Source organism: Monodon monoceros, unplaced genomic scaffold (genome assembly GCF_005190385.1).
Source record: "Monodon monoceros isolate NGI ecotype Baffin Bay Population unplaced genomic scaffold, NGI_Narwhal_1 Super_Scaffold_5, whole genome shotgun sequence".
In the NCBI taxonomy this organism is placed as follows: domain Eukaryota; kingdom Metazoa; phylum Chordata; class Mammalia; order Artiodactyla; family Monodontidae; genus Monodon; species Monodon monoceros.
In genome coordinates, this window is record NW_021703782.1 from 78471902 (window position 1) to 78484792 (window position 12891).

The 12891-nt window shown below is 41.1% G+C and overlaps 1 protein-coding gene across 1 annotated transcript in view; it reads left to right on the forward strand.

The window, feature by feature from the left end:
* Positions 1 to 12891, forward strand: part of FRMPD1 (FERM and PDZ domain containing 1) — an 84371-nt gene that overhangs the window by 50006 nt on the left and 21474 nt on the right. The window contains exons 3-6 of the mRNA XM_029203219.1: positions 2961 to 3118; positions 3985 to 4087; positions 7543 to 7588; positions 11120 to 11227. Coding sequence (XP_029059052.1) covers positions 2961 to 3118; positions 3985 to 4087; positions 7543 to 7588; positions 11120 to 11227 — 415 coding nt within the window. The remainder of the gene's footprint in view (positions 1 to 2960; positions 3119 to 3984; positions 4088 to 7542; positions 7589 to 11119; positions 11228 to 12891) is intronic.

The window sequence follows — 12891 nt, forward strand, 5'->3', positions numbered from 1 at the left end:
GGCACGAACCCGCATCCCCTGCATCGGGAGGCGGACTCTCAACCACTGCGCCACCAGGGAAGCCCCGAAGCACAGCTCTTTTAAGGCTTCTAGGCTTCAAGTTTTCTCATATTTTGGAGACCCACTCTACATTAAAAGGCACCCACATCTCACAATAAATATTTTATATAACTATATAAGATTTGACAAATTGACATAAAGTACCTTTTAAGGTATTTGCTCTAACATCTGTTAATACAATTTTGAAGTTAGAAATTTTCTTTTTGTATATGAGAGTCTTGTATATTTTTCATACATTGTCATAGGCTCTAGATCTGTGCTGTCCAATATGGTTGCCATTATCCAGAGATGGCCGTTAAGCCCTTAAAACGTGGCTAGTATGACTGAGAGATTAAATACTTAATTTTATTTGATTTTAATTAATTTAAATGTAAAGACTGATCATTCAGTTATTGGAAAACTCTTAAGTATGTTCGGAAGAACTTGGCCCTGAAAATTTACTTTTTAACTGTAAATTTTATGAAATCTGAGAATTTCTGCTGAAAATATAGCGTCCAAGTTCATATGCTTTGTAAGTATAAAATACACGCTGAATTTTGAAGACATAATATGAAAAAAAGGGTGCAGAATAGCTCATCAATATTTTTTTTATTGATTACATGTTGAAATGATAGTATTTTGGATATATTGGGTTAAATAAAAATATATTAAAAATCACTTGTTTCTTTTTCATTTCTTCCCCCATTTTCAGGTGGCTATTAGAAAAGTTACATTTACAAATGTGGTTTGCATTATACAGCTGTGCTGCAGTGCCTTTGAAGAAAGTAGCCCCAGTTTGAAACTCCCTCCCCAGCTATGTGACTTTAAGCAGGTTAAAGTCTCTCAAAGCAAGATTCAGTCTTCTTATCTATAAAATAGGGATAATAATCATACCCACCTCAAAAGTGTGTTGTAAGGGTCAAATGAGCCATGAAAACAAGTTAGATCACTCCTTGGTACATAGTTAGTGTTCAATAAATGTTACAAATGATTATCGTTGTTGTTGTTACTGCTACTATTACTGTCATCAATTTATCAATTTTTTTTTTAATTTGGAAGGATTTTTAACCAGTATTCCATCAAATTTATATTTTCATTCAGTACTTACTTTCATTTTTCAATATGTAATCTTCCCAACCAGGAATCCAGCCTCAGTTTTACTGTGTCTTCCTTTATTGCATCAGCTTATTAAGAATGTCTAGCGCCTAATACACATTCAGCTCCTCTGTTTTTAATGAATTGTTGGATGCTTTTTGTGGCTGTGTTTTATGTGTTTATCCTGCAACTCCACTAAACCTATTTTTTAAGCACTAGCAATTCTCTTTGTGAATTCATTTTCTAGGTGTAGATCATCAACTGTTTGGGAAAAAAAAGGTACGCTATTATTCCTCTTATCATTTTTCCTTCTCTGATAAGTATTCCAGGCATTTCTCCTGCCACATTAAATAGGAGTAGTGTCTAGGGTGTCCTTCCTGTTGCTTTTTCAAAGGACTACAGATGTTGATTTTTGCCTTTCAGTGCACTATATTATTTATTTTACTTAGAAAGATCCTTTCAGAGCTTTAAAGTTTTCTTTTTTAAAAAAAAATCAGGAATACCTATGGGTTTTATTCAGTATAAATTATCAGAGTTTTCTGTTTCTTCCCTCTTGTTAAGTCTGTCTTCTAACACTTCTCAGTATTACCCATATGCTCACCTAGGAGAAATCCTCTCCTCGCTCCTAAGAGAGCTCCTTGATGGATAATGTACGTAATAAGGCTTGGACTTGTCACCTGCATTTTGGTTCCACGAAGCAGTTTTTTAATATTTCCTGGTCCTTGTTGAAACTTGAGATTATTATAAATGACAGAGGGGTGATTTTCAGATAACCGAGGTCCTATTGCATTGGGCAGAGTTCCTGACAGTGTTTGGTAAATAGATGAGAATAAATGATAAACCTTAGCTGCAGAGCCCTGAGGGAGCTGTTACTCCTCCACATTTCTGTTGTTTTTTTATAATGACAATAAATACCTTATCCCATCACTATTTGACCTTCCTCAGAAAGAACCACTGACTCTTAGAAGGAAAAAAATCATTTGCCACAGGCAAATGAAAAATAGCTCATAAATTCTCTTTGTGGTATTGAGAGATAGAAAATATAACTTTCAACCTACCTGCTTTTAGATATATAGAGAACATACATGTTTTTAACAATTAATATAGAGGGAGTCTGCAATATCTGGGATTTTATACTGGAATCGTCACAGTTACAAAGTTGAAGGGGAAGCAACGTTCATTATAAAGCAAAAAAGAAAAAAATCACCAAAGAAACAACTCACCTATAAAAATTAGTCATCATTAGACATCTAAACTGAGCAATTCCTTGTTCCTATTCACAGTCCATGTTTTTCCTCTTCTGTACCTCTGCTGAAGCAGTGCCCCCTGCCTGGAATGCCTGTCCGTCCATCCATCCACCCACCCATCCATCCACGCACCCATCCATCCATCCATGCGTCCATCCATGAATCCATCCACCGACCCATCCATGCATCTATGCATCCATCCACTCAGCAGCAGTTACTGAATATCTTTTGTGTGCCAGGATTTGGGCTGTGTAGATATACCCTCGACATCTCTCAGATGCCACCTCTTCTGGGTAGCAAATGCTTCCCTGATTCCTTCTCCTCTAGCCCACAAAGTTAAAACTGCTCTACCTCTTCTCTGAGTACCCACAGCACTTCACGACCTCTCTTTTAGAGCACGGTGCTATGTCCCGCTGTCTTATCTACTGGCGTTTGTGTCATCTCTCTCTCAAGAGGAGAGTTGCATCTTCCTCACTCAGCTCTGCATCTTCCTCCTCCAGAATGCCTGGGGCTGACCTGGTTTGTGGCCACCAACTAGACTCCCCTCTCTGTCTTTTTTACACACTCCTTCTCTTCCAGGGCTAAAGATGCTGCAGCTGATGGACCCCCTGGGATCCCAACGCAGACCATCACCCCTGTGAAACACACAGTAAAAATAGACAAAGACGATCTCCTCCAGGACTATGGATTTCACATTTCTGAGACCCTTCCCCTCACAGTGGTGGCCGTCACAGCAGGTAGGGGATGACTGGGAAACAAGAAAGGATTTTGGCTTCCTGGGGAGAAATATCCCTCGTTCTCTTCCCATCTCTCTGTGCTATAACATAATGTAGAAAATGCTACCCCAGAAAGCTAGACAGGGCACATCTAATTTTGACCTAATTCTGTCTAGGGCTTTGCACCTTCCTGTGGTGCTGGGAGGGAGGAGCTCCAAGTGCACTTGCTGATCTGCACCCCAGGCCCACTGGCCTCAGGCAGGGATTTGCCCACCCGTGGCCCCCTGGCCAGTCTCAGGGGCAGTGACAGTATTGGGACCAGCCCTCCTCTCTGAACCCTACATGCTCTGAGCTGGGGAGAGTTTCTGGGCAGACAGTAATATAAATTATTGATTTGTTTTCACTTGAGTCTGTAAAATATAGGCTGTATCAGGGTGAAGATGAGCAGCCTGGGAATGTGTAGTGTTTTTTGTCATACTTCAGCTATGTGTTGATGTGAGATCTGGGACTAGTTAAAATCTAATAATTTGAATTTACACACACACACACACACACACACACACACACACACACACACACATACCAGAGTTCTTTAGCAATGAATGTAGTAGATTGGCTGGCCAGCTCTGTTGATTCAGGGAGTTTCTGCTAGTCTTCTTTTCCTGGACAGTCTCCTAATATCCCTTGAAGGTGATGAATGGTAGGTACGTTATCCATGCTTTGTAAACAGGAAAACTGAAATCCATGTGAGCCCAAGTCTGGCCAGGGGTGTGGGTGAGCCAGTGCCCTGGGGACTGGATCAGGCTGCCATTCAGGTGAGCTGCTGTGACACATGGGGTCTGGGCCCTCCTGGCATGAACATCAGTTACTTCTTTTCTCTTCAACAGGAGGCTCTGCTCATGGCAAGCTTCTCCCTGGTGATCAGATCCTCCAGATGAACAACGAGCCTGCTGAAGACCTTTCCTGTGAACGAGCGGTCGATATTCTGAGGTGCTAAATTGTCTTCCGTCATCCACAGAATTTTTATATATATTATTATATATATTACACAGATTATTATAGAGCAAGGGTGGGAGACAGAAAGGGCATAACTGATATTCCTGGGATTTAAGTAAAGTGCAGGCTCCTTTAAAGCAGCAATAACAGCCTTGTTTTAGAATTCCATCTCGGTTACTATCTGCCCTCTTTCACCTGCCTACAGAAGTGATGGGGAGGCACAGGGTGCTCTATTTATCAACCCCCTGCAATGCCCAAAACACTGTGCTAGGCGCTGCGGGGAATGTAATTATGAATAATACATAGGCCCTACCCCTTTAGGATGTATAGGGTTGTTGTAACATATGCCAAAAATTAGACTAAATTGACACTAAGTCTGCTTATTGTTCTTTAACCCTTTTAACATCTCTTCCTAAATGTTCTTGGTGCAGCCTGGTAGGCATATACATAATTCCATTGGTATGGCACCTACCAACTTCTACCTGGTGTCATGGTGATTTTTGTAAATGTCTCACTTTCTGCTTTGACCATGATCTCCTCAAGACCAGGCACACAGTGGGTGCTCAGTGGAATGAGTGAATGTGGTTGGCACTGACAGTTGGCGACCCTGGTTTTAAGACAGAGGAAGTGAGTGACAGGAGTGAGGAGGCCTGACAGATGTTCTATAGGCACGTGCAGCCTTTGTCTTTTAAAGCTTTCACCCAACACTGTTTTAATGACTTTAATATAAATAAAGGGAAACGAGAAATAGAGTTAGAGGAAAGCCAGCTTGAAGATACTTCAAGTTTGTACTTTAGTCTGTGCCTTTTTGTGAGTGGTGGTTTTCATTTCTGAGGGCCTATCATGTGCAGCACACACTGAATAACCGGCAACAATAACAAAGTCAGAGAAAGAGAAAATGAAAATGCAGGATGCAGTCTCCACCCTCAGGAAGTCCACAATCTCGCTGTGGAGAAACATAAGATTTACAGAGAATCCATCATAGTGTAGAAAATAGAATCCTCTCAACCACGCCCAATATTGCTTCAAGATTGTTAGGGAATAAGGTGAGTGGGTGGGGCAGCCAGGAAAGGATTTGATTATTTCTGTGTGTGTGTGTGTGTGTGTGTGTGTGTGTGTGTGTGTTTGCAGTACGCGGGCCTCTCACTGTTGTGGCCTCTCCCGTTGCGGAGCACAGGCTCCGGACACGCAGGCTCAGCGGCCATGGCTCACGGGCCCAGCCACTCCGCGGCATGTGGGATCTTCCCGGACCGGGGCACGAACCCGTGTCCCCTGCATCGGCAGGCGGACTCTCAACCACTGCGTCACCAGGGAAGCCCTGATTATTTCATTTTAAAAAATGAAATATGGTTATGGAAATCATGAAGTTTGCTTTCCCAATTACTGGGTGGTTTTCTCAAAGAATTTCTCCATTCCAGCAAATGAATTTTAGATTTTTCACTGCTACTAATATCTCTGCCAGGCTAGATCAAACTCTGACTAATAAACAAAAGTATTCACAATTTAAAACAGTAGACCAAAATTTGAATGTTTAGGTAACATTGAACCCTGATCTGTTTAATGGGCAAGGAACCCTGGGGGGCAAAGGGGCTCCACTCCCCAGACACTTACAGGATGGTAGTACAGAGACAGCTCGTGTATACCCCGCTAAGATTGAGGGCAGACAGTGTCTCAAGAGAAGCAGGGGTAAGGGGCTGTAAACGCTGGAGATTCCTCCAACTTGTGGGGAAGTTGTGGTTTGACAAAACAGAGAAGAGTACAGAAGTATTTCAGCTGGCCAAGTTCTACATTTAATGCTGGGTAGAATTTGGGCCACAAAGATGGAGGTGAAGGATGATCCATGCAGAGTGACAAGGAGGAGTGACTGGCTGGGGAGTAGGGACACTGAGCGGTTCAGTTTGTCTAAGGCACTGGATACCTAGAGAAAAGTTCTGGTAAGTGAGGCCCGGATGATGGAGGGTCTTGGTGCTGACACAGCGAGTTCAGGGGTTATTCTCCTCCTGGAAGACTGAGCCACTGAAGACTTGTGAGCAGGGATGTGACCTGATGTGTGCTTGCATCTGCACTCTGAGCTACATGCCTTTTGTGGGGATCCCGGAACTGCTTACTTTTTTAGCTTAGTTCCCAGTGTCATTGCCATTTATAAAAGTAAAAACCCAAGCAAACAAAAACCCAACCAAATCTCTCTAATTCCTCCGATTATCTATCTGTGAGGCCAAACTGTCCTTTTGAGAGTACTTGGACGTTGGTTTGTTGTGAATTCTCTTGAAAAAGACCTGTTCTTATATAAAATGGAAAAGAGGCAATCCCCAGGCACTTAGAAACCTCAGGTTGAGTTTATCTATTAGAGGAACTAACACACTGGCAGCAGCTGGCCTAAATGTTCATATTGCAAGAAATCAAATGAAATTATTTTGCAAACTGCTTCTCTAGCAATGGCAGAGATAAAGGAAAATATGAATTGATTTTTCAGTTCTGTCCTCTAATGCAAAGTGGAAGTTTGGCACTTATCTGGTTGATTTGATCACTTTTGGAACCTAAGAGATTATAACAAAACAAAAATTTCTAGTATTTGATTAAATGATTGGACCCGCCAAACTTGTGTGCCCAAACACCGTAAACTTGTTGGCTTTTATCTGATCAGTGTTATCCACATTCATTTATTCTATTTCATGAATGTTTAGCCAGTTTTCTGAAATAGCAACCTAAGTTATCTGTGTTAGTGCTCTGTTTTCTCTTAAAATTTTTTTCTGGACGTAAACCTAGCTAGTGGTCATAGCAACCGGATGAGTTTTCCATCATATAGACTAAATGAAGGATAAGTGGGGACTTCCCTGGTGGTGCAGTGGTTAAGAATCTGCCTGCCAATGCAGGGAAAACGGGTTTGATCCCTGGTCAAGGAAGATCCCACATGCCACGGAGCAACTAAGCCCCTGTGCCACAGCCACTGAGCCCGCATGCCACAACCACTGAGCCCATGTGCCACAACTACTGAAGCCTGCGCGCCTAGAGCCCGTGCTCTGCAACAAGAAAAGCCACCGCAATGAGAAGCCCGCACACCGCAACGAAGAGTAGCCCCCGCTCAGTGCAACTAGAGAAAGCCCACACGCAACAACAAAGACCCAATGCAGCCAAAAATAAAATAAAATTTAAAAAAAGAAAGAAAGATAAGTGACTTAATTTAGTGGCTGTAGGTATGGACTAGATGGTAGAGGGAAGTATCTGAAGATTTACTTAAGGTAGCAGTGGCATCTGGGACAGCTTAAGTTCCTTCACAGATCACTGCTTTCTCAGTGTCCTCAACTTTGCTGAGCCAAAGAAGCTGAGGCAAGAGAGGCTGCTTTGTAATTCTACCAGTCTTTTTGACCCTAACACACACACACACACGCACACACACACGTGTATCACCCAGAATGATGACTTTTTTTACCTTTATTCTTTTTTTTCAGGGAAGCTGAAGATTCTCTTTCAATCACAGTTGTTCGCTGCACATCGGTATATCTCTTTTTATGTCTTGTGTGTTAGTTTCACCCTTCTTGGCCCCAAGACCCTGTACCCCCAGCAGAATATCCCCCGTCGAATAAACAGCCTGTGTGCCAGTATTGTGGAGGACACAGATGTGGGTCCAGGCTTCAAGAACTCATGGTCCAGCTAAGGAGACAGACCTGTGATTATGCAGAGTGGGATGACAAGGGTACCAAACTAGGAGTTTCAAGACAGGTCTGAGTGATATCACTGTGGAGCAGTCATTTAGTTTCAGTTTTGACTTTTGTAAAACAGAGATGAGGACAGTAACAGCCTTGTCTATCTAATGGGTTGTTCTGAGGACCCAACAAGGTGTTGAATGTGAACGTGTTTTATCGGCCTCAAGGCAAGGTGTGGCACAGATGATGCACAGAAAGGCACCAGCCATCCTAAACCACTGTAAGCCTAGGAGTCCTTTATATGTGATACAGGGGAAAGTATATAATCAGATTGTGAGAGAAAACTACCAAGGAGGAAAAGTTGACAGAAAATTCTCATTTTGAGAGACTTTAGTACATACCTCTTAGCCTTGGCCACAAATAGACAAGAAAATAAATAGGGGCATAGAGAATTTTAATAATGCATTTAATAATCTAATCCAACTGACCACATACCAGACCACCAAAAAAACTAAATTCCCCAAAGAAACAACTGTGTAAGTCTCTTTTCCAGAATATAATAAAACACAAATTGATAGCTATCAAAAAATTAAGGGGCTTCCCTGGTGGCACAGTCCGCCTGCCGATGCAGGGCACATGGGTTTGTGCCCCGGTCCGGAAAGATCCCACATGCCGCGGAGCGGCTGGGCCCGTGAGCCATGGCCACTGAGCCTGCGCGTCTGGAGCCTGTGCTCCGCAACGGCAGAGGCCACAACAGTGAGAGGCCCGTGTACCACACACACACAAAAAAAAACTTAATTAAAACTACCCAGTCATTTGGAATAAAAATGCAATCTCCTAAGTAAAGACAGAATCAAATGGAAAAGCAAAAATTACCATTATAGACTAGGTAGAAAATAATTAAAATTTAGAACTCTACTTCTTAGAACTTATATACAGTTGAAGCTATACTCAGAGTAACATTCATAACCTTAAAAGTGATTTTATTATTTAACAAGAAAACAGGTTAAGTAAATATTCAGTGCAAGAAGTAGGAAGAAAAGACTAATAAAACAAGCATAAAGCAGATTAAAGAAAATGATAAAAATTTAAATCTAAATGATGCTTTGGAAAACAGAAAAAATTGGAAAGTTGATAAATCTAAGGGCTAGTTCTTTACAGGAAAAAATAAAAAAATAGAACTTTAGGGAAAAGAAATATGTGGGCCTTACATGAAGGAAACTAGAATAATACTGAAGGAAGTAAAATTTTTCTTTAATATAAAAGGAGTTACATATTATGTTCCTTGATGGGAAGACTACTAATATGTCAGATTTTCTCATGTTAATGTATATGCTTAAGGAAAATTCAGACTCCCTGTGGGACTTTTATTTGGATTTTGACAAAGTATATCAAGGCGAGACTTATCAAGAAAATCTTTTTTAAAAGGAATAATGATGGCCTTGAAATACTAGATTTTAAAACTAATAAAGCTGCAGTAATTAAAACAGTGTGATATTGATGAAATGTTGGATATATCAATCTAATCAAATAGAAAGTCCAAGAATAGATACCAGTATAAGAATTTAGTATATGATAAATATGGCATCCCAAATCAGTGGGAGAAAAGATGATTATTCAAGAAATTGTACTGGGACATATCTCGCACCATTTGATGTTAAAGACTTAAATATAAAAAACAAACCATAAAAATGTCAACAATATGGATGGTGTCTATTCGGTCGTAAGTTGCAGAAAGAATTCCTAAGCATTTAGGGAGTGGGAGAAGGTACAGTGGAACAAACAGCTATTTCATTATGTGGAAAAAATTAAATTTCTGTGGTCCAAAAACTCCATAACACTAAAAAGCAAAGAAATTGTTGCCTCCTCTCCTTATTTGAAGTGTTATTTTTTGTTTGTTTGTTTCTTAGAAGTAGAACAGGAAAAAAACCCCACCTAAATAGGACTAGGATGTTTGCCATAAATATGAAAGACCAAGTGTTTTATGCACAGATAAATGGAGATTCTTCTATTCTAAATAGAAGAATTTACCTATGAAATAGTGTGAAACCAATGCATAAAAAAACAGTATACTGAAAGCTAATCGCTATAAATGATTATGCAGGTGTTGAGAGATTCTTTGCATTTAGCTGATTATCATCTCAGTGGAGAACATCTTAATCTTAATTAGGTAGTTCTTTTCCTACTCTATTTCCAAGAATTATAGCAAAAGATAGCACTTGTTAAGCAAGGAGAGAGGGAAGCAGCATATAGCTGCCTTCTTTTAAAAAATAAAAAGTATAGGGAGAGGAAAATTAACATGTTCCAGTACCATTCCTAAGATTCCTATGAGGTTCCCAAGAAAAGAGGAGTATGAATACTGTACTTTGGAAATCCTGCAGGGAAAGCTGATATTAGCCCAGGTGATGGCCCCTGTGCCCCTGAGAAACGCCCTGAATATTGTCTAGCCCACTCAGGCCTCTCACCAGAAGTTATATGATCATAAGACAAATGATCATACATATTTTACTTCAGCAAGAATGCTCATCTTTCTCCAAGTGGATTCTTAGAGTCCTCAAATGATTTGAAATTGATTAGAAATTATAAAATCCTAAGTTGGAATACTAATTACTACTTCTCTAGGACATAGAATTTTATGATTAAAATATGTTTGGTTTAATTGTATAGATCTGTATTTCTATTAATTATAATACATTATTTATTATAATATTAATACTAATATTTAATGTCTTATTTAATTTGTGCCAAAAGAAAATCCTGCAAGGTAGATATATTGGTTATCCCCCTTTTACAGATGAGGACACTATAGCCTCATAGGCACATGGTCTCACACGCAGAAATCAGTAGAGCTGGGCTTTTTTCAGGTAGTTAGACTCCAGAACCCATGCTCATTAGAATTATGCTGTTTCTGCCTCCTGGTCCAGTTCCCATACTGTGCAGAAGAGAAGACTGAAGGCCAGAGAAAGGAGTGTGTACACACACACATACACACTCGTGCACACACACACACACATACACACAACTGGTTTTCTTCCATAACAATTTGTGTTTGAGGTAGTTCTCAGAACTGTTGAGTAGCTGAAGTTGGGTTGGAATTCAGGTTTCTTTGCTCACAGGCCAGTTCTCTTTGTCTTCATCATACCACAGCCTTTGGCCACTGTATTGAATCTTGAGCTGTCCTCAGACGCATAAGAACATTGGGTTGAGATCCCTAAACTTTATGAAAAGAGATCTCTAATGGGATGTTGTCCTTCTCTGTGGGTTTTAATTGAATTCTCAACAGCTGTCAAGCTTTTGCTTTTGTTTTTAAGAAACGAGAAGATGTATATGGCTTTTATGAAAGTCCCACATTTTTCTAAAGTGTCGTGTTAATGTTTTTCAGGGAGTCCCCAAGTCCTCCTTCCTAACAGAGGAGAAGCGAGCCAGGCTGAAGACCAACCCCGTGAAGGTGCACTTTGCAGAGGAAGTGCTCGTCAGCGGACACAGCCAGGTGCGTCACTGGTCAGGAGGTTGAAATGACTCTTCATGAAGTGGGTGAGCTGCCTCCTGGCATGTATCTCCTCAGGACTCTGGAATCTGCAGCATGGAGGGGATGCAGAGGGAGTGCAGAGGGCTTGCTTGAGGCTCTGTGCCCCCTTAGTGAGGCACCTGCAAACGGTGGACAGGGAGAGACGCACTCAGTGTGGCTCTGTCATTCTGTGACTCCATTTTTCTGCCCTTGAAATTTCAACAGATTCCAATTGTTCATTTCTCATTCTAAATCTTCAAACTTAGTATTCCCTCTGAAGGTGATATATTGATAGTAGTGATGGTGGCCGGGGGAGGGGGGTGGCTTTGGTTTTTTTAAACAGCCCATCATCTATTGAACCTCTATTGCATGAATTTTGGGTACATAATCCTTAGTCATCACCATACCCTGCATGGGAGGTATTTTAACAAAAGAGGAAGCAGAGGCTTAGAGAGGTTAAGAGAATTAACCTCTGAGATCACATAGCTAGAAATACAGGAGCACAGGTCTGTGTGACTTCAGTTCTTCTGTTTTCCACTGTGATATGCTGTCTAGTCCTTTTTGATATGGGAATACCCAGGATTGATACCCAGAAGACAAGTTTGTAAAGGGAAAATGTTGGCTAGAGTTTGATGTTTTCAATGTGGACTGTTAAAGACTCATATATTCATAATTTAAATATTTTCCACCCAATGGCCTGTAACTATTACCATTCTGAATTCAGTGATCAGTAATAGATTTTGAAACTTTCAAATCAGAGCTTGTCCTTATCTGGTTTTCTTAGCATAGAGACCAGTGAATGGGGAGTCACGGCCATTGTAACACCGGATTCAGGTGACCTGGTTCACATCTGGGGAGCCCTTATTTTCTTCTTGTCCTGCTGCTTAACAGACTCCACCTTCAGTTAGACCTCAGAGTAAAAGGTGGATTTGTTCAGGAAGGTCTAGCGGGAGGCCTAGTGTATTAATGAGAAAAGACCTGAGATCCTGTCAGTCTGAAATATTTGAGTCTCTGTGTGTCCATGTTTGTGAAAATGGATCAAACCTCTTCAGCAAATTGAATTTTGATTCAACGTGTGTTTTTAAGAGTAGTACATAGTAGGGCTTCCCTGGTGGCGCAGTGGTTGAGAGTCCGCCTGCCGATGCAGGGGACACGGGTTCGTGCCCCGGTCCGGGAAGATCCCACATGCCGCAGAGCGGCTGGGCCCGTGAGCCATGGCCGCTGAGCCTGTGCGTCCAGAGCCTGTGCTCCGCAGCGGGAGAGGCCACAACAGTGAGAGGCCCGCGTACCGCAAAAAAAAAAAAAAAAAAGAGTAGTACATAGTAAAGAGAAGTAGAAGCTAGAACCAACTAACAGAACAGGTAGAGAATAAGGATTCTGCAGATGTGAACCAGATCCCCTGGGGAGACTTGCACCTCAGGGTACAGAGTCTCTGTATCAGCCACGTGAAGCAGAGACAGCCAAACCAGGGAGAGTTCATCATTGTGACCTACATTTTCATCCTCTCAAGTATTTAAAAGATGATAAAATCAGTTGCTAAACTTTCTCCCTTGAAACATACTAAGACCCTAGAAGAATCTGAAATAGGAAACCAACATTTGGGGGTTTGGGGTTTTTTTATTATTGAGGTATAGTTGATATACAAT